Source organism: Oryx dammah, unplaced genomic scaffold (genome assembly GCF_014754425.2).
Source record: "Oryx dammah isolate SB20612 unplaced genomic scaffold, SCBI_Odam_1.1 HiC_scaffold_16, whole genome shotgun sequence".
NCBI classification, from domain to species: domain Eukaryota; kingdom Metazoa; phylum Chordata; class Mammalia; order Artiodactyla; family Bovidae; genus Oryx; species Oryx dammah.
Window position 1 is genome coordinate 35,423,120 of NW_024070200.1, and position 19,328 is coordinate 35,442,447.

A 19,328-nucleotide genomic window follows, 5' to 3' on the forward strand; every position below is an offset into this window, starting at 1 on the left:
TGCGGTCCGAGCGGGGCAGTCTCCCGGCCGCGCCGCCGTCGGGGCCACCCCCCCGGCCAGCGGTCCCTCCCGCCCCAGCCAGCCTGTGGCCGCCGGAGCCTCCGGGGCGTGGAACGCGGGGACCTTCTGCGGCGCCCCGAACCAGCGTCCGGGGCCGCCCCGGGCAGCCGGCGCGACGTCCCCGCATCGAACCTCGGTGGCGGCGTTCGGAAGCGGAACTCTGCCGGGGCCGCGCCGGCTACATTGTTTCCTCCCCCCCGACTCCCTCCCGCCCCCTCTCCCCCGCCTTTCTTCCCTCCCCGACCCGGGCCGCGCGGCCATCCCCCTGCCTCTGTCTGGCCGTCCCTCCTCCCCCTCCTCTCGCACCCAGACCTCTTTGTACCTCACCACCCGGGGACCCCTGCGCCCCTCCCCTCCCCCCTGGCCGCATGGACCGTCCGGCAGGCCGCTGATGCTACCCGCAGCGAGGTTGCCCGGACCGCAGTGCCCCGAGAGAGGTGAGTGCCTGGCGGGCCGGGAGAGGAGGTGGGCGTCCGGGTGCTTCCCGGAGGGAGGCGGGCGGAGGTCGCTCGTCCCGCTTCTCTTGCAGCTGCCGTGGCGTCCACACCCATCCCCCACCTCCCTTACCCGCCCCCCCTCCTTCCCGGGTTCGAAATCTCCCGGGAGTCACTGTCGGCCGGACTGAGAGGGGAGCGCACTAGGGAGGTACTGCCTTTCCAGCCCCACAGACTTGTCTCAGGCCACCCCGAGTCTGTCTCCCCCCCAACCCGTTTCGTGGGTGCTGGCTGGAGCCTGGAGGGAGGGGGTCGATATGGACCAGGGCCCTTGGAGAATGGGCGGTTTGCCATTCCCTGCTCCGGGCCTCCCTGCAGGTTCCTTGGCCTGCCTGGTTCTGACCCCTCCCTCATTCACCCCGCGGAGGCCCTGCCGTCTCCAGGAAGCCCAGGGCCCAGCCACCTTCCTTGAGCCTGCCAGAGGTTGAGCCTGTCACCCTGAGCCTCCCAGAAAACCAGGCCTAAGCCAAGGGACCTCTGACCCTAGGGTGGGGACACTGGGCAGGGCCTGTGTCGTGGGTGGAGGTGACACTGGGCATTATTAGGACCATGCCCCCACCTGCTGGCAGCCTTGTCAGCCCATTCTCCCAGGCTCCTCAGGGCCCAGGCCAGGTGTCAGGAAGGGGCGTGTCCAGCCATCAGATTCCTGAAGCTTAACTAGGGGTTCCTCTCCCCTCCCTTTCTGTAGACCAGAAGACTGAGGCTTAAAGGGGGAAGTTGCTGTCCCGGGCCTCTGGCAGAGTTAGGTTGTCTGTCCTCTCATTCCCCCGGCTCTGCAGGGCTGGACTGCTATGGGCAGGAGGAAACGATACAGGTACCTTTATCCACGAGGGACATAAGCCCCCCAGCCTGGCCCATGGGACCTTGTGGGGTGAGCACGTGCTCCCCTACAGAGGGCTGGAGAGAAGGGAGAGGGCTTCCGGCCCCAGCGCTGCCTCCGTCTGGGCTCAGGCAGCATCGGCCCTACCTATGGGGTTTCCCCCTGGTGTCTGAGGCTGGGTCCCACTCATGGGATGTGGCGAGTGCATGGGGGCACCCCTGGGGCGTACCCCTGCTTCTGAGCTCAAGCAGTCCAGTGGGCTCTCCTGACTCAGCCCTCCTGTACACCTTTGGCTCAGCTAGTAACTGGGATCTGGAGGGGAAGACAAAAGCCCTGTAGGGACCACGCTACTGCCTTGGCATGGGAGCATTGTCAGAGTGGGGACACCCAGATGGTCTCTTCGAAGCTCCCCACACCCTAATGGTCTCTGTGTCTTCCTTGGTGGGGGCCTCAGCAGGAACAGGGCGAAGGTGGCAGGAGGGAGATTGGGAGTGTGACAGGACCTTCTTGCTCCTAGAGGTGTGGGGGTCCCCTGGAGGATACAGGGCCATGTCTGGGGCCCCAGGGGCCACCGGCAGGTCTCTTCCACTCAGGCCTCTGCCCTTGATTGTTGTTGTTTCCGGTTGCCCGGACAGACACAGTGGAGGGTTCACAAATATGGTGGGTCTGTGAGGCTCCCCTCACCCAGCCCTAACTTCCTTTCCAACCCGAAGGCCTAGGGCTAAAAGCTGACCTGGTTGGATGCCTGTGAGCTGTCAGGTGGGGCCCAGGGTCCCGAGGCCCTCGTAGAAAGGGTCTGGCTTCAGAAAGCATGTGTGTGGGGATTCACTTTTTCTCTGGCAAGCTTGGTGTCTTCCTCCCTGCTCTTCTGTCTGCGTCAGAGCTGGGACTGAGAAGGACCAAGAGAGGGTCTCCAGCATCACTGCAGAGGGTACCAGGCTCCTAGGGGTTGAACCATCCCGGAACAGACCAGAGTTCGGGCAGAGACAGAGGCCCAGGGCCCACAGTGTGACGTGGCTGCCCCTTGATCGGCTAAGATGGCTGAGGTCCGCTTCTTGGCTCCATCTTTGGGGCGTTTGAAGCCTTGGCTTCAAAGAAATAACCCAAAGGTGCTTAATCTGCAAAGAGAAGGTAAAGAAGGACCCTCGTGTGTCTCAGGGGCTGTCCCAAATCAGAAAGGCCATCCCTTGATGTCCCAGACACCAGGACCAGAGCTAGGGGACAGGCAGGTCCCCAGAATGCAAAGCCTGAGTTCCTTATGAGAAAACTAAGTATGTAGGTATATAGTGTTAGGGTGCTTAATTTAGAAAGTAACAAAACAGCACTACAGACCATTTAGAAAACGAAAAACTCACCCACTGTTTCTTCCCCAGTGCCGAGGCTGTTAGTTTCTTGGAGTTCCCAGCCAGTCTTTCCCCGATCTTTTTTCCTTCATCGCTGTTGTCATTTGGGTGTACGTGCCTTCACACCTTTTTTCATTTAATACTGTATCTGGGCATTTTCTCATGTTGCTACACAGTCTGTAACTTTGCCTCTGAAAAGCTACAGAATATTCTGGACGGCTCTGCCATAGCTGCGATACTCCAGCCCTCTCCCCAGGCTTGTGCACTGTTGTTGCCCGTCTGTCACTGTTGTAAGTGTTGTTACTACAGGCCCCCAGAGCAGCCGAGGGTATTGGAGAGAGTAGGCAACTTGGCACCCAGCCAACAAGTGACTCTAGGCCCGGCTGTGCCATTGAGGCCAGGGTAGAGGGATCTTACTAACCCAGGTCCTGGAAGGTACCTGGCACAGCCCCTGGCATCCACTAGATGCTCAGTAAGAAGGGTGGGCGTTGTTGAGAGAGTACCCACCCTCAACATGTGCAGAAGACGCCAGGGCCAGGGTCGGCTGATGGCTCACCTAACCAGGGTGGTCTCTGCCCGGGGAGCCCTTCTGAAACCCTATGTTCAGAGACTGCTCTGGCCAGTGTCCTGTCTCCCCTCTCTGCCTCCCGCCCACCCCATCACCATGCGGAAGATGGGCTACGGGTTGGTTTCTGGGGCCTGGCCCTACCCCTTCTCCTTCTGTTCTTCCAGCATCAGAGCTGAATGAATGAGGCCTCTGCTCCGAGAGCTTGGCTGCCTCCTGTCCCTCAACTTCAGCTACTTCCTAGGCCAGCCCCATGTTTCCCTTTTAGAGACAGGGACCTACTCCCTGAGAAAACTGAGTACTGGGCAAGGAACTCCAGGCACCCTGAGCCTCAAGCCAGGGACAGCCATGCCGGCTGCATCCTCCCACCGAGCGGCTGAAGGAGGGAAGAAAGCCGGGGCCAGGGCCCACAGACTCCAGAGCCTCCCAGCTGGGAGCTGAAAGGAACATAGATGGTCCACTGATCACTGGGAAATCTCGTGTGTTGGCAGTCCTCTCTCTGGCAGGTGCTGCCCAGGTCTAACCTGAGTGTGTACTGCTGTGACATCACTTGCTTCCTCTTATTCTGCTTCTGTGGAGAACGGGGGTGGGGGTGTGCCTTGCTAGTGCCACCCCAGGGACACTAGGAGGAAACCAGTCTGAGATCGGCACCCCCAGGGCCTATGAGACCATAGCCCAGATGACCCCAGTATGGCTCAGGACTAACCTAGGCAGAGGGTCCTTCCTGAGGTGGCTCGTTCAATGCAGAGGGCTCCCCGGCGCCTGACCTCAGGCTCCGGCTGCCAGACTTTTGCCTTTGGAGTGTCTGCCTCCTGCCTGGTCTTGGCACAGGGGAAGTGGGCATTACAACTGCCCTCCTGTCCCACAGCCCGGGCTGGGATGAGGTCACAGGGTGCGGTCCTCTCCACGATCCTGGCCTGGCTGGGGTGAGCACTGTGGTGTTTCTCAGTGCCCCCCTTTCTTGGTTGGGGACAGGATGGGTGGAGGAACAGGCCACCCCTCCATCCCAGGCAGGGAGCACGCCTCCCCTCCTCCTCTCCTTTGGGTCCCTTCATCCAAGGGCTGGAAATAGAATCCGCTAAGTAATGATTAAAGTCAAATTCAGACCTAAAAATAAAGAGCTGGTGAGGAAGAGCTAGTGTGCTCCCTGCGTGGCTTAGGGGAGAAGCAAGCAGGGCAAGGCTGGCTGCAGAGGGCCAAGCCCTGCTTCCCAGGAGAGGCCAGAGCCCGCTGCGGGACCAGGAGTACTCCACTAATTGGGGGAGGGCCCCTGGCTTCAGGCATACTGCAGCCCATACCAGTCAGGCCCATAGTGGCAGAACCAGGCAGAGAAATCCCATTTTTCCCATGGGCAAACCGAGGCCCAGGAGGACCAAGTGGTTTGTCCAGTGACTGTCCAGGAGCTCCCCTTGGCAGGCCCCGGGAAGCTGGGGGCCCCCCGTGCAGCCCAGCTCACCCTTCTGCCTGCTCAGTTTCTCTTCCTGGTTTTGAGATCCTGTGATGAACGTGGCTTCTCATCACACACCAGCTCTGAACGCCTCGGTGGGGCTGGGCCTCCAACCGCAGCTTCCCTCCGCCTCCCCCTCCCCTTCCGTGCCCTGGGCCTCCAGACACAAAAGAGAGGCTGCCTGGCGCACCCCGCACCCCCCACCGGTCTGCTCTCCACATGATTGGAAGCTGTGCGGGTGGGTGAAGACCTGGGTGCCACCTGACACCTGCACCCCCTGGCTGCTGCTTCTCAGCCCAACCTCTGCTCCTCACCCAGGCCCGGATATCTGCGGGCCCCGGGCCATGCTGGCCACGCCACAGGGAGACTGGAGGGTAGAGGGAACCCTCAGAGCCCCCTGCCGACCAGTAGAGGAGGCCAGACTCAGAGAGGAGTCAACTGGGGGAGGCCTGTGGTTCCAACTTCCTGTCAGGGCTGGTGGGAGCTCAGAAGCTGGCGATCTGCGTAGGCTGGAGCACCCAGGAGGACTTCCTGGAGGGGCAGGGCCATGAAAATCAAGAAGCATTTGAGAAAGAGGTGGGTGGGGGCAGAGGTCATTGGCCGGAGCCCTTACTCTCTGGGGCTGCTGACTTCTGTAGCTGCTGTGTGGCCCTGGACAAACTCTTGGCCTGTCTCTGCAAGGCAGGGTATGGCACAGATGTAACCAGAGCAGGAGGCCCAGCCGGTCTCCCCTCAGCTGCCCTCCCTCACCTGTCTGTCCAGGACGTCATCGATCCTGCCCAAGGAGAGGGTGGAGGGTTGGCTGACCAAGTTCAGACAAGCCTGAGCTCAAACCCTCACTCTCCCCCTTGGAAGCTGGGTGATGGTTCTCAGCTGGGCGCCTCCTCTGTCAAACAGATAACAGTAAAACCTCACGGGGGTTTTTTGAGGATGAAGTAACTAAGGCAGGCTTGGGTCAGTAGGCTCTCGCTCCCGTGCTTTCATTTTTACAGTCCGTCCCGTGGGGGAGGGCGTTGGTAACCCTTCTTTCTCCACTGGGTAGCATGGTTGTATGTTCTCTGAGATGGGGAGACCAGAGACGGGAATCTGGGGGGTCAAAGTTCTAGACCACTCACTGGCCGCTGGGCCACGGTCTCCCCACCTTTAAGGTGACCAGGGGACTTTGGGGTAAGGGACAAGGACAGTCTGATTTTCAAGGGTTCGTTGGAGACCAGTGCTGAGAGGCCATATGTAAATGTAGGCAAATGAAGGTGCAAAGACCACAGGCTGTGCCGAGGGGTGTGGCGGAACTGAGGCCTGGGTTTGGGCCCTGGGGAGCCCTGGAGTCCCCCCTGCCCAGTGCATGTAGGTAATTAGGCTCCTGAGCGGTAATTAGAAACCTTTCTGGGCCAGGAGTGACAGCCTCCAGCCACAGCAGTGCCTGGGGGAGGAGGCACCCCATTAGGCTCCTCTCCTCCAGACCCCGCCTCTCCCAAACCGCTAGACGGGATTTCCGGTCCCACTGAGCCACTGGGGGGCAGGAAAAAAGCCTGTGAGTTGCTGTAGTTTGGTTTTTAACATTTTTCAGCCATTCGTCTTACCCCTCCCCTTAGGACCTGGGTGCTGAAGGCTGAGGGAGCCCTGGGGTGGGGAGTGGACAGCACACACCAGAGGCAAAGTGAGTGGGACCTTCCTTCCAGTCCTCTCCTGACCCCCAGGGAGGTTCAGCCCTCTCCAGGGGTCTTGTGCCCAGTTCTGCTGCTGCCCGGCCCTGAGACATTTTGTGTAGTGGGTATGCTGAGGGCTCTGCGACCACCCATCCAGCTTAGTGGGAACCAGCCCCCACCCGCGCTCTGGTGTGTGGCCAGGGACATCACAATGCTGTCAGCCTGGGTGCCCCTTGCAAAACCAGAGGCGGGGCTGATTGTACAGCTGCCAAACCAGCCCAGCTGCTGGCGTGCTCCGCCCTTCTTAGGTGCACTGTCCTTTGCTGGGGTGGGGGGCGCCCAATCAGAAACAGTGCTGCTTGCATCTGCCCTGCACCTGTCAGCAGCTCCAGACTGCCTGGGTTCAGAGCCCCTGTAGACCCCACCCCGTGCTTCTTCATTCTCAGCTAACCCTCTGCATACCACGGTTTGAAATCCGAATCCTGGCCTGATCGAGCGCAGTGGCTTCCACCTGAGATCCTCCCAGTTCCCGCTTCCCACTGCCCCCCCACCCCTTGCTTCCCCAGTGGCCCCACCCCTGTCTCTCCCACCCGCTGAGGCGTCAAGCACACCTGGCCGCCACTGACCGACCACCTGGTGGCCAGGAGAGCGGCAGGGCTAGGCGCCAGGGAGAGGAGCCGAGTAGCACCTTGGGGTCCCAAGGGCAGGACCCTCCTGGGCCCTTCCGCCTCCTGTCCATACTGATCCACCACATGGGCTGGGCACCCAGGGAGGCTCTTGAAACGATGGCTCAAAGAACGAGAGGGCAAGGGGGACCGGCTTATTGCCTCCAGCGGGCTGCCCCTGCCATGCAGCGGCTCCAGCCGAGTCCTATGGCTGGACCAGAGTCTCTGGGGACCGTGGCCCCCGAGTCCCCCCCAGGTCTCCTGTGCACTTCCCTTTTCAGTGGGTATTTTTAGCTGGGTGTAAACAGTTACTGATGGCTCCCACGCCCCACTAGGCAGTGGAGTTTTGGTGAGGAGGCAGGGCAGGAGCCCCTTGACCTACTTTGGCCCTCAGCACATGCTTGGCTCTGGGGTCTACAGCTGCCCCAAAGCAGGAAGAGGGCAGTTTCTGGGCTTCCCCGCTCCCTGCCAGCCTGGGCTCCCAAGAAAGCCTGCCTGAGGCTGCGGCCACTGACCTCAGCGCTTGGGCACAATGCCCAGCCTGTTCCCAGGACCCCAGCACAAGGACTGCTGGGAGCAGGGTTTGGGGCAGGAAGTCGGAGTGAAAGCCCCCTGTTCCCCAGCTCTGTGGGGGTGGGGTGGCAGCTGCTGGCCCTTTGGGGTTAAATATAGTCCTGTCGGTTATGGGGCCACAGTGTGGAGCAGCCAGCCTAGCTTCCCCCTGTTGTCTGTTGGCTCATTCATTCATTGAGCAGTCACTCACTGCCCAGCACTCTGGGCCTGGCCCCTGCTAGGACGTGAGTCAGCCCGGCTTTACTCCTGCAGGGCTCCCAGGCCAGGGTCGGGGAGGTTCTCACTGGACCATGAGACGTGAGAGGCTCTGGAGGCCTGGAGCAGCCAGCCACCACAGCCAGGTGACAATGGAAGACTCCTGGCATGAGTCAGTTTCAAAAAGTTATTTATTTTCTTACTAATCGTAATTTTTGCTTTTTTTCTTGTTTTTTAATTCACTAAGTCATGTCTGACTCTTTTTCGACCCCATGGACTGTAGTCCGCCAGGCTCCTTTGTTCATGGGATTTAGATTCTCCAGGCAAGAATACTGGAGTGGATTGCCATTTCCTCCCCCAGGGGATCTTCCCGACCCAGGGGTTGGACCATATCTCTTGTGTTTCCTGCACTGGCAGGTGAATTCTGTACCACTGAGCCACCTGGGAAACTCAGTCGTAATTTTTAGGGGGCAGGTAATAGATACATGCATGAATGTGAGAGTTGGACTGTGAAGAAAGGTGAGCGCCGAAGAATTGATGCTTTTGAACTGGGGTGCTGAAGACTCTTGAGAGTCCCTTGGACTGCAAGGAGATCCAACCAGTCCATTCTAAAGGAAATCAGTCCTGGGTGTTCATTGGAAGGATTGATGCTAAAGCTGAAACTCCAGTACTTTGGCCACCTCATGCGAAGAGTTGACTCATTGGAAAAGACTCTGATGCTGGGAGGGATTGGGGGCAGGAGGAGAAGGGGACAACAGAGGATGAGATGGCTGGATGGCATCACCGATTCAATGGACATGAGTTTGAGTGAACTCCGGGAGTTGGTGATGGACAGGGAGGCCTGGCGTGCTGCCATTCATGGGGTCGCAAAGAGTCGGACACGACTGAGCGACTGAACTGAATAGATACATGGGCTTCCCTTGTGGCTCAGCTGGTAAAGAATTCACCTGCAATGCGGGAGACCTGGGTTGGATCCCTGGGTTGGGAAGATCCCTTGGAGAAGGGAAAGGCTACCCACTCCAGTATTCTGGCCTGGAGAATTCCGTGGGCTGTATAGTCCGTGGGGTCGCAAAGAGTCAGGACAGACCCAAGCGACTTTCACTCACTCAATAGATAAATGTTGTTAAGAAAACAAATTAAAGGACAGCAGATATACAATGAAAAAGAAGTTCCCCTGAACTTGATCCTCACTCCTCCTTCCCCCTCCCAGAGATAGATAACCTCTGCTATCAGCTTCTTTTGTCTTCTAGCGATAATCTGTGCATTTCTGAGGTCAGGGATGAATGGTATGTCCTTTGGAAAAACAAGGATTGTAATATACCATGGATGATGTCCTGCACCTTGCTTTTTTTTTTTTCTTCTCGGTCTTTTGAGTTTTTCAGACCTACCTAAAAGCTGAAATAATAGCATAATAAATACCCATATGTGGGCTTCCCTGGTGGCTCAGATGGAAAAAGAATCTGCCTGCAGTGCAGGAGACCCAGGTTTAGTCCCTGGGTAAGGAAGATCCCCGGAGGGCGTGGCAACACACTCCAGTTATCTTGCCTGGGAATCCCATGGACAAAGGAGCCTGGCAGGCTACAGTCCATGGGGTCGCAGAGAATCAGACACAACTGAAGCGACTTAGCACACAGGCACAAATACCCGTAGATACTTTACCCAGATGCACTGGTTTTTAACAGCTTGCCACATTTGCTTTACCTCTTCTTTTGTGTACTAGACATATGTATATACTGTTTTTTTGCCAATTTGAGTGTGAGTTTGCAGGCATCATACCTTCCTCTTTTAAGTATTTTAGCACAGATCTATTATATAATCACAGTACCATGATCACAGTTAAGAAAATTAACATTAATTCCATCATATTATCTAACGTTTTCATTTTTCGAGGTTGTCCCCAAGTGACCTTTATAGCTATTTTTTCCCTCTGATCCAGAATCTGATTCAGAATCACTCATTGAGTCTTGCTGTCGTGTGTCTTTTCTTTCTTTTTCAGCTTTATTGAGATATAATTGCTATTTAGTGTTATGTGAATTTAAGTAGTGTGCAGTGTGAAGATTTGATACAGATGTATATTGTGATACGATTACCACAATAAGGTTACCTAACACATCCCTCACCTCCCATAATTACCATTTTGTTGTTGTGTCCTGTTTCTTTAGTGTCCTGCTTAATCCAGAACATTCCGCAGCCTGTGCTTGTTTGTTTTGTCTTTAATGACCTTGACTCAAGTCAGGCTGGATATTTGGGCTCCCTAATTGGAGTCAGGTTAAGCTGCTCTGTGGCCGTCGCACAGGATGCCATGCCCTCCTCGGGGCGGGAGGCAGTCTGGATGCTCCTCTCCTCATTGGTGCTGCTCCATTTGATCACTTGGTGAACGAGGCATGGGCCGCATCGCGCTGTGGTGGAAGTGCTATTTCCTCTCTCTGGTTAATCTGGAGCATGGTCCTCAGATGCCATGTCACTGTCCTGCACCCCTAGCAACATGTGCTTCATGACCTGAGCGGGTCATTTGCCATTTCTACTTACTCTGTCATGGGGAGGTTTCTGTTTCAACACCTTGAGATCCGTCTTGGCCCCATCTCAGCTGGCCTTTTTCCCTTTTGGGGATATCTGGTCATTTATTTACTTGGTTCCTCATTAATGGACATAAAATTTGTCTCCCAGCCTCTTGCTACACCAAACAGTGCTGCAGGGATTCTTCTACTACATTTTTTTAGGCACCTATGTAACCCCAAAGGTTGAGTGGAAGTTCCCTGGGTAGAGAATGGGGAGGGGTGGAGAGGGAATGGCAAGGCAGGGAGGCAGACTCCTAGGAGCTGCAGGTGATAAAAGGATCTGGCTCACATGCTGGAGAGCCAGTGAGTCCCAGAAAGCTCAAGGGACTTCCCCAAGGTCACAGAGCAAGTTGGTGACAGAGCAGGAACCGGACTGAGAGCCCATGACTCCCAGGACACTGTTCCTGCACTTTTTCCACAAAGCTGCCTGAAACAAGGTTCAGATAACCCCGGCAGGGCCCCTCTGTGCCAGACCAAGGCTGGATCAGAGGCCACAGTTTGGTGGCCCCTCCCAGCCGCTGCCTCTTGGCCTCTGACCTGGAGGGGGATAGCCCATCTGGACCCTCAGGGCCCTAAGGACAGGGTCGTCCTGGCCTCGTGGCTTGGCCAGGGAGGAGCCGTCAGAGAGTATCTGCAGCCCCCTCCAGCAGGATTTCTGTGTGAAGAAAGCAGACTTCAGAGCAGCCCTGGAAGCTGCAAGGTTGTCACCAATCCATTGTACAGATGGAAAAACTGAGTCCTGAAGCCATAGTCAGTAGAGCAAGGGGAAGGCTAGCTCATACCTCTCCTTTTCTGATTGTCCTCTTCAAACCCAGACCCTCGAGGAAGCCGCCCTGACCCCTCTGGGCTCGCCTGTCCCTCTGAGCACTGCTCGCTTCTCCGTTCCCTTGCACTCTCTTCTCTAGGCCAGGGTGGTTCCAGCCTGCCGGCAACCCTGTAGACATGTGCGGGCACATTAGGCAGAGGGCAGCAGGCATGGGGGTGGGACGGCCTGCTGGCTCAGGCCTCTGACAGCTGTGTGAGGCAGGATGCTCACTGGAGGTGTAGCCTCGGGTAAGGCCACTTGCCTCTTGGCCTAGCTCGGCATCCTCACCTGTAAAATGGGAAGAATAATAGCCTCTCAGTTGTTAGAGGATTTGATGAACCATAATGCGTCAAGGACAGACTGGCACAGAGTAAGTGCTCAGCCAACATGGCCTATTATTATTTTTATTATTACCCTCAAGTCAGTGGGGAGGCGGCGGCGGCAGCTGCAGGCCGGGGAGAGAGTGTTTGCAAACTGACAGCTGAGAGGGTGACTAACGGCGTCTCAGCCTCCGTGGAGGGAGGGGGAGACGGGATGCAGAGAGCTGGCAGAGCCCCTATGCAGAGGGCTTGCAGGTTGAGGACCCAGCCAACCACGGAGCGACCCTGATTCCAGTTCCAGACCATCACCCCTAACTGGTGGTGTGCCTTAGGGCAAGTTGTTGCGATCTCCTGAGCCTCAGTTTCCATGTCTGTGAAATGGGGGCAAGAGGAGCTCGTGGCTCCCACAGGTGGTTCTCGGGAGCCTGAAGTTGCTTCCTGTACTCATGGTGGCTCTGTCGTGTCAGAGTGTGTGGGTCCAGGGGGATCCGGTCTCCCTGCCCAGATGGCAGAGGCTGCCGCACTGGCCTTGGGACAGGAAGCATGGTGTGTTCCGGGAGGAAGGGAAGCCCTTGATCCCCAGGGGCAGGGGGTTGATGCCAGACACTTCCAAGTCTGGGGGCTCGTTCCCCTCCCTCCATAGCCTGCTTGCTGGTGTCCCTGTCCCGCCTTCAGAGTGCGAGATCCGAGGATCAGAAGGGTTGAGTTTCTTGCCCGTTGTGTACTCGTCAGAGCCCGGTCTGCCTGACCCTTGCCCCAGGAGTGGGGCCTGGAAGCGGTGGTGGTGGTTCCCCCCCGGCTCCTTCTGGTCGCCCAGACCGCACGCCCCCCTGCTCAGGTCCCAGGTCCCGTGGCCCTCAGAAGCCAAGCTTGTCTCCTCACCTGGCATTAGAAGCCCCACATCCCTGCAGGGTCTATGCCCTGCGGGCCCAGTCCTCTCCGTCGCTGCAGGGGACGAGGTGCTCAGACCATAGGATCTGTTTCCCACCCTCCCTCACCATGGGCTTCCAGCGGGGGTGGCCCTGCCTTTCCAAGCCCTGCACGCCTCCAGGCTCAGCTCCAGTGCTCCCTCCTCCAGGAAGCCCACCTGAGCTCTGCAGTCCTCACTCCCTTCACACCCCTGCTGCTGCTGCTGCTAAGTCGCTTCAGTCGTGTCCGACTCTGTGTGACCCCAGAGACGGCAGCCCACCAGGCGCCCCCGTCCCTGGGATTCTCCAGGCAAGAACACTGGAGTGGGTTGCCGTTTCCTTCTCCAGTGCATGAAAGTGAAAAGTGAAAGTGAAGTCGCTCAGTCATGTCCGACTCTTAGTTACCCCCTGGACTGCAGCCTACCAGGCTCCCTCTGTCCATGGGATTTTCCAGGCAAGAGTACTGGAGTGGGGTGCTATCACCTTCTCCGTCACACCCCTAGGCACTTGCATTTAAATGTCTCCTTCCACTGCTCATGCATGTCAGCCAGGCCCCAGACCTTGTCTGTCACGTGAATGAGCCTGGGAACAAGGCACATGGAGGCGTTTCTCTTCTGACATACCATAGGCATGGGAGAGCCACAGGCCCTGCCTAAGCCTCAGATTCCTCATCTGTCAGCAAAGAACAGTAGTCCCATCCCTCTGCTTCCTGAGACTGATACACGGCGGCTCTGGACTGTGTGTGGGAAGATGATGGTTGCAGAGGGAGTGCTGAGCTGGGGCCGCAGAGAGTGTGTGCAGGACGGGGCTGACTGCTGCTCTGGGGGCATCAGGCTGGCTGGGGTCGCTTTCTTGGGGGAGTCCGCTGTATCGAAGTCAGCACGTACACCGGAAGGTACACCAGTCTCAGGGCACAGCTCGGTGAGTTGCCAGAGCTGAGCTCGCCCCCTTCCAGGCAGCTAGCCGCCTCGTCCGAGGTCTCCATCCTGCCCTGGGCATCCCCTGATTCTGAACCTGATGCAGACGGATCACACTGCGTGTGTGCTTCCTGCCGGCATCGTGGTCGGCAACTGCTTAGAGGCGCGTCGGTGTTGGTCCACAGTGGCGGCTGATCGCGGTTGCTGCTATCCGGTGTTACACACAGCTTCTCTCTCACTCCTGGCGAGCATCTGGGCAGGCCCCATGTGCACTTTGTTCAGACCAGGCTCCCGGGCCTGTCTCGGCAACACCTGCCCTGCCATCTCCCCGGTGTGTGCCCAGAAGTGGGGTGGCCAGGCCATGGAGCTGGCTTACGTTTGATTTCAGAGATACTGCCTGGGTGAGTTTTTATAGGTGACAGAACTGAGAGGCCCACAGAGGACAAGTGACTTTCCCCAAATCCCAAGCACCTCCGTGACCTCAGCCGCCCTTGGTGACCACGCTCAGTGGCCCTTGCAGACCACTTAGCTGATACCCCGCCATGGGCTGGTAGGGCAGGTCTGCTCACCTGCTGTGATTTGTGGCCTTTGTCGGTCATTCTGTGGGCTCTAAGGCCACAGTGGGCTTAGGGTTGGGGGTCCTCGGCCCTCCTCCCCTGCCCAGTGTCCCCAGCCTGCCAGGACTGGAAAGGGCAGCCCTTGCCCCAGACCCCAGCTCCAGAAGCCTCTGGCATCTGTTCACATTGCTGTGGGGAGGGAGCAGGATCTCAGTGACAGAGGCACCGTCTCTTCTCACGGCTTCCTCTCAGTACCCCCTTCTCCCCACAGCTCTCATGGTACCAAGTGACAGGTCGGCCTTCCTGTGACACGGGGACGCCAGATCTTCTAGGAAGATGTCGGCAATTCAGGTACTACAGGGATGGGGTTCCCCACGCCACCATGGGGTGCCAAGAGGGGAGAGAGTGAGAATGCAGGTCGATGCGCTCTCCTTGTCCCCAGCCCTGGCTCTCAGCAAAGTAGAACTCAGATGCAGGCACTCAAGGTGGGAGCCCAGGGGGTGAGATCAGCTGGCAGGCACCCAGCGCTCTCTGGAGGAGGGGCGCCTCACCCAGGCTTGTGGAGGCTAGGCAAGAGCCTGTGGCCTTGCAGGCGTGCAGGCAGGTGGGTGGGGGTTGCCCCGGGCTGCACCCGCCCACCTGTCGCCTGCCCTGCAGGCCGCCTGGCCATCCGGTACAGAATGTATTGCCAAGTACAACTTTCACGGCACTGCTGAGCAAGACCTTCCCTTCTGCAAAGGAGACGTGCTCACCATTGTGGCTGTCACCAAGGTAACCAGGGACCTCACACCCCCACCCATCACCCACCTCTGGGTTTTTGCTCCCCTGCAGGGGTGGGTGAGCCTGAGAAAGTGTCTGGGCTCCCCTCTCCCCAGGACCCCAACTGGTACAAAGCCAAGAACAAGGTGGGCCGTGAGGGCATCATCCCAGCCAACTATGTCCAGAAGCGGGAGGGTGTGAAGGCAGGCACCAAGCTCAGCCTCATGCCGTGAGTACCTCCAAGGAGCGATCAGGAGCTCCAGTCTGGGAGGGAGGAGGACGGGAGCCCTGAGTCCCCAGGAAGAGAGTCAGGAAAGCATGGAGGCAAAGCTGAGATGTCCGTGAGGGCCTCTCAAGACAAGAGGAAGGGCATGGGTGCAGACCTCAGAGGGGATGAAGGGCGGGAAGCAGAGGACGAGGGCCTTGGCGCCTGTCTGAGCCACAAACCCCGGGGAGGCACCAGCTAGAGGGAGGGCCTTTGGGAAGTGGAGCCCGGCACTGCCCTTGGGCTGCCACGACCCCAGGCCTGGCCTCCTTGCAGCTGGTTCCACGGCAAGATCACGCGGGAACAGGCAGAGCGGCTCCTGTGCCCACCAGAGACGGGCCTGTTCCTGGTGCGGGAGAGCACCAACTACCCTGGGGACTACACGCTGTGCGTGAGCTGTGATGGCAAGGTGGAGCACTACCGCATTATGTACCACGCCAGCAAGCTCAGCATCGACGAAGAGGTGTACTTTGAGAACCTCATGCAGCTGGTGGAGGTGAGCGGGGCCCCCGGGCCAGCTGGGTTCCGGCTGCAGCCCCACCGCCACTGGCAGGGTGACCTTGGGCAGGTCCCGCGGCCTCGGCGAGCCTGCCTTTCCCTGTGCCTCCATAGAGCCCCTGTCGTGTGCCAGGGTTGATCTCTGACCCCACAGTGCCTCCACACGGAGATGGCACCCCTGTATGTAGGCCAGGAAACAAAGGTTCAGAGCAGTTAAGGGACCTGCTGCTGGTCACACTGCTGTGAATTGGAGGTTCCAGAACTAGGTCTGAGTCTTCTGATCCCAGAGCTAGCTTCCCTCCAGCCACTCAGAACTGTCTGCCCAATCATGTGTGTATAAGCATGTCCCCTCGAGCTCCACCTTGGTGGCCCCCGTGTCTGGCAGTTCCCAAGGCCGACTCTGCCCCAGGCAGCCTTCAGGTGCCTTCTGCACCCACCCTCAGCACTGTCCCCGCCGCTGGCCTGACTTGCGGCAGGGGTCCTCTGCACACCTGGCTAGAGGCTGAGTCAGGGCTGCTGGTGCGGCCAAGTGATAGCAACAGCCGGTGTCCGTCCAGCACCTGGGGTGTGGGGTGGCATGGGAGACAGGCTGTGTGTCTGAGCCTCCCTAACCCTGCTAGAAAATGGGGAGCCCTCCCTCCCCAAAGCAACTCTGGACTGGGTGGGACCGGCCTCTGCTGCCCTCTGGTGGTCAGATCAGAGCGGTGCACTGGTGGTGCCCAGGGGCCGGTTCTGAGGGACTGCCCTGCGCCCTGCAGCACTACACCTCAGATGCAGATGGCCTCTGTACTCGCCTCATCAAGCCAAAGGTCATGGAGGGCACCGTGGCCGCCCAGGATGAGTTCTTCCGCAGTGAGTGCCACCGCCACCCCACCCCTCTCTTGCCCACCCGCCTCCTCCCCCACCCAGGCTTCCTGGCACGACGCCCATCCCAGAGGCTCTGGAGACCTCCAGGGGACCCCCATGTCATAGTCCAGTCTTCCTCTGCTGCAACCCCTGCTCTGACTTGACCCCCGCTCCCTGACCACCGCCTCCTGCCCCCCTGTCACCTCCCACCCAGGCGGCTGGGCACTGAACATGAAGGACCTGAAGCTTCTGCAGACCATAGGGAAGGGGGAGTTTGGAGGTGAGCCAGAGAGGGTGGGAGCCCTGGGAGGCGCGGGTGGCTGGGGAGTCCAGGGACCGAGCCCCAGCTGTCTCCCCAGACGTGATGCTGGGTGACTACCGAGGGAACAAAGTTGCTGTCAAATGCATTAAGAACGATGCCACTGCACAGGCCTTCCTGGCTGAAGCCTCTGTCATGACGTGAGCTGGGGCAGGGGGTGGGTGGGGAGGTCGCCCCGGAGCCGGGAGGTGGTGGGGAGGCTTGGCAGGCTCTGAGCACCCCGTCCCGCTGCAGGCAACTCCGGCATAGCAACCTGGTACAGCTTCTGGGCGTGATCGTAGAGGAGAAGGGCGGGCTGTACATCGTTACCGAGTACATGGCCAAGGTGTGTGCCTACCCCAACCCCCCCGCCATGCCCTGGGCCCATGCTCCCGTAGTCCCTGCTCTCCAGCTGAGCTTTGAAGCCACTGAGGCTTGGCTTTTGTCCTGGCTCATCATTTATTCATTGGAGGTGACCAGTGGAATGACCATTCCAGGTGACCTTGGAAAAGTTGTGTCACCTCGCCAAACCTCAGGTCCTCGTCTGTGAAGGGAAGTAGAACAAAGTTTTCCTCAGAGGTTTATGAGAATTAAGAAAAAATGCATGAAAATTGCTGAGAGCAGTGTCCAACGTGTAGGATCTGATATTCTTTCGGAAGTGATGTCCTGACTTTCCCCTCCCCTTCCCTCACCTCACACCTCCCGTGAGTGTCGCCGTTTACCCCTTACCCAGCCCCAAGCCCCCTGAGGTCTGGAGGGCACGTCTAACCTATGGGGCCTGTCGGTCTGTCTGTCCTGCCCCAGGGGAGTCTAGTGGACTACCTGCGGTCTCGGGGTCGGTCGGTGCTGGGCGGAGACTGTCTCCTCAAGTTCTCACTGTGAGTGAAGCAACCTGATTGGGGGTGGGGGGAGCTGCCCTGCTACGGGACCCCTGCCTGAGGGCACGTGCGGGTGGCTCATCCCTAGAGACGTCTGTGAGGCCATGGAGTACCTGGAGGGCAACAACTTCGTGCACCGGGATCTGGCCGCCCGCAACGTGCTGGTGTCCGAGGACAATGTGGCCAAGGTCAGCGACTTCGGCCTCACCAAGGAGGCCTCCAGCACCCAGGACACGGGCAAGCTGCCGGTCAAGTGGACAGCCCCCGAGGCCCTAAGAGAGAAGGTGGGCGGGCTTCTCCTCTGGGCCTGAGCAGGGTGGATGGGGTTGCTGGTCACCCCCACCCCCAGTTCCCAGGATCTGACACCGCCTCTCCCATCCACATGGCAGAAATTCTCCACCAAATCTGATGTGTGGAGTTTTGGGATCCTTCTCTGGGAAATCTACTCTTTCGGGCGAGTGCCTTATCCAAGAATTGTGAGTGTGGGCGCTGGGGCTGAGACTGGGGCTTGGAGAAAGGGGAGGGTGGCAGGGTGGGGGGCTTCACTGGGCCCTGCCTCTCGCATCTGAGGCCTGGAAGCTGCATGCCTGCCCTGGGGTCCTCGCAGGCCACCCCCGGGACCTGGATCTGAGACACAACTAGGGGTGTCATGGAGAGGAGTCCTAAGTAGGGGTCCCCTCGGGGTCAGGCCTCGCACCAACTGACACCACCCCCACCTCCGCACAGCCCCTGAAGGATGTCGTCCCGCGGGTGGAGAAGGGCTACAAGATGGATGCCCCAGATGGCTGCCCGCCTGCAGTCTACGAGGTCATGAAGAACTGCTGGCACCTGGACGCCGCCACGCGGCCCTCCTTCCTGCAGCTCCGCGAGCAGCTCGAGCGCATCAAGACCCACGAGCTGCACCTGTGACTGTTGGCCTCGCCCGGGCCGAGGGCCTGCGGGAACTGAGCCAGAGAGACTGCGGACCTCGCGCCCCCGCTTGCTGGGCCCAAACCCGAACTGAGCCCAGCAGGAGGCCGGTGGGCCTCTTTCCTGTCCCAGCCCGCGCCCCCTCTGGCCCCCGGAGACCCCGCCTAGGCCTGGCACCTTCTTTCATGGACCCACCTGTGGGGCTTTGGGAGCCCTGCCCTCGGGCTTGGATGGGAGGAGGCTGAAGAGCCGGGGGTAGACACCCTACCGTGGTCAGGCTCCCCCTGGCCTCCCATCTCTCGCCTTCTTAGAGTTTTATTCCTTTTCTTTTTTTGAGATTTTTTTTTCCGTGTGTTTATTTTTTATTATTTTTCAAGATAAGGAGAAAGAAAGTACCCAGCAAATGGGCATTTTACAAGAAGTACGAATCTTATTTTCCTGTCCTGCCCGCGAGGGTTGGGGAGGCCAGGCCCCTCTCTAGGGACCCACCGCCCCGGCCCTGCTCCCCACCCCGTGTCCCGTGTCCATGTTGCCTCGGTCGCCCCATGTCTGCGCTTGACCATGTCGCACCGTTTGCATGCGCCCGAGGCAGACGTCTGTCGGGGGCTTGGAGTCCGTGTGCCGCTGCCGCCCACCCACCTGCCTTGTGAGACGGAATCGTAATAAACCACTCCATGAGGACCCCGCTGCCCGGTCTCGGCGCTTCATCCGCCGAGCCTGCCTGTCCAACCCGGCCCTCCATCCCTGTGCCATCTTGTCCATCCCCCTGTCTCTCGTGAGTGAAGCTGTGCTTGCCCTGTGAGGGGGGCGCGGTGGGGAGCACTGCGGGGAGATGTAGCCACTGCCTGTGTCAGCTGCACGAGCGGGTGTCCTGTGTCTGCCGTGAGGGGGTTCTCACCACCCGCCTCCCCCAACATCCCGCTGCCGGGCAGGCCTGGCTCCGGGGCCGTCCTGGGCTTGGGTCCCGCCCGCCATCATCCCAACTGCCTCTCCTGCCGTGTT

At 59.0% G+C, this 19,328-nt stretch overlaps 1 protein-coding gene across 1 annotated transcript; it reads left to right on the forward strand.

The window, feature by feature from the left end:
* The first annotated feature begins 307 nt into the window (after nt 1–307).
* Nucleotides 308–19,007, forward strand: CSK (C-terminal Src kinase). The gene is made up of 13 exons (XM_040257258.1): nt 308–497; nt 14,145–14,224; nt 14,531–14,644; nt 14,749–14,861; nt 15,174–15,393; nt 16,154–16,247; nt 16,456–16,521; nt 16,601–16,700; nt 16,795–16,885; nt 17,344–17,417; nt 17,506–17,701; nt 17,807–17,893; nt 18,144–19,007. Exons 2-13 carry the CDS (start codon nt 14,210–14,212, stop codon nt 18,324–18,326), a joined length of 1,353 nt encoding a protein of 450 aa, XP_040113192.1. The 5' UTR covers nt 308–497; nt 14,145–14,209; the 3' UTR covers nt 18,327–19,007.
* The last annotated feature ends 321 nt before the right edge of the window (nt 19,008–19,328 follow it).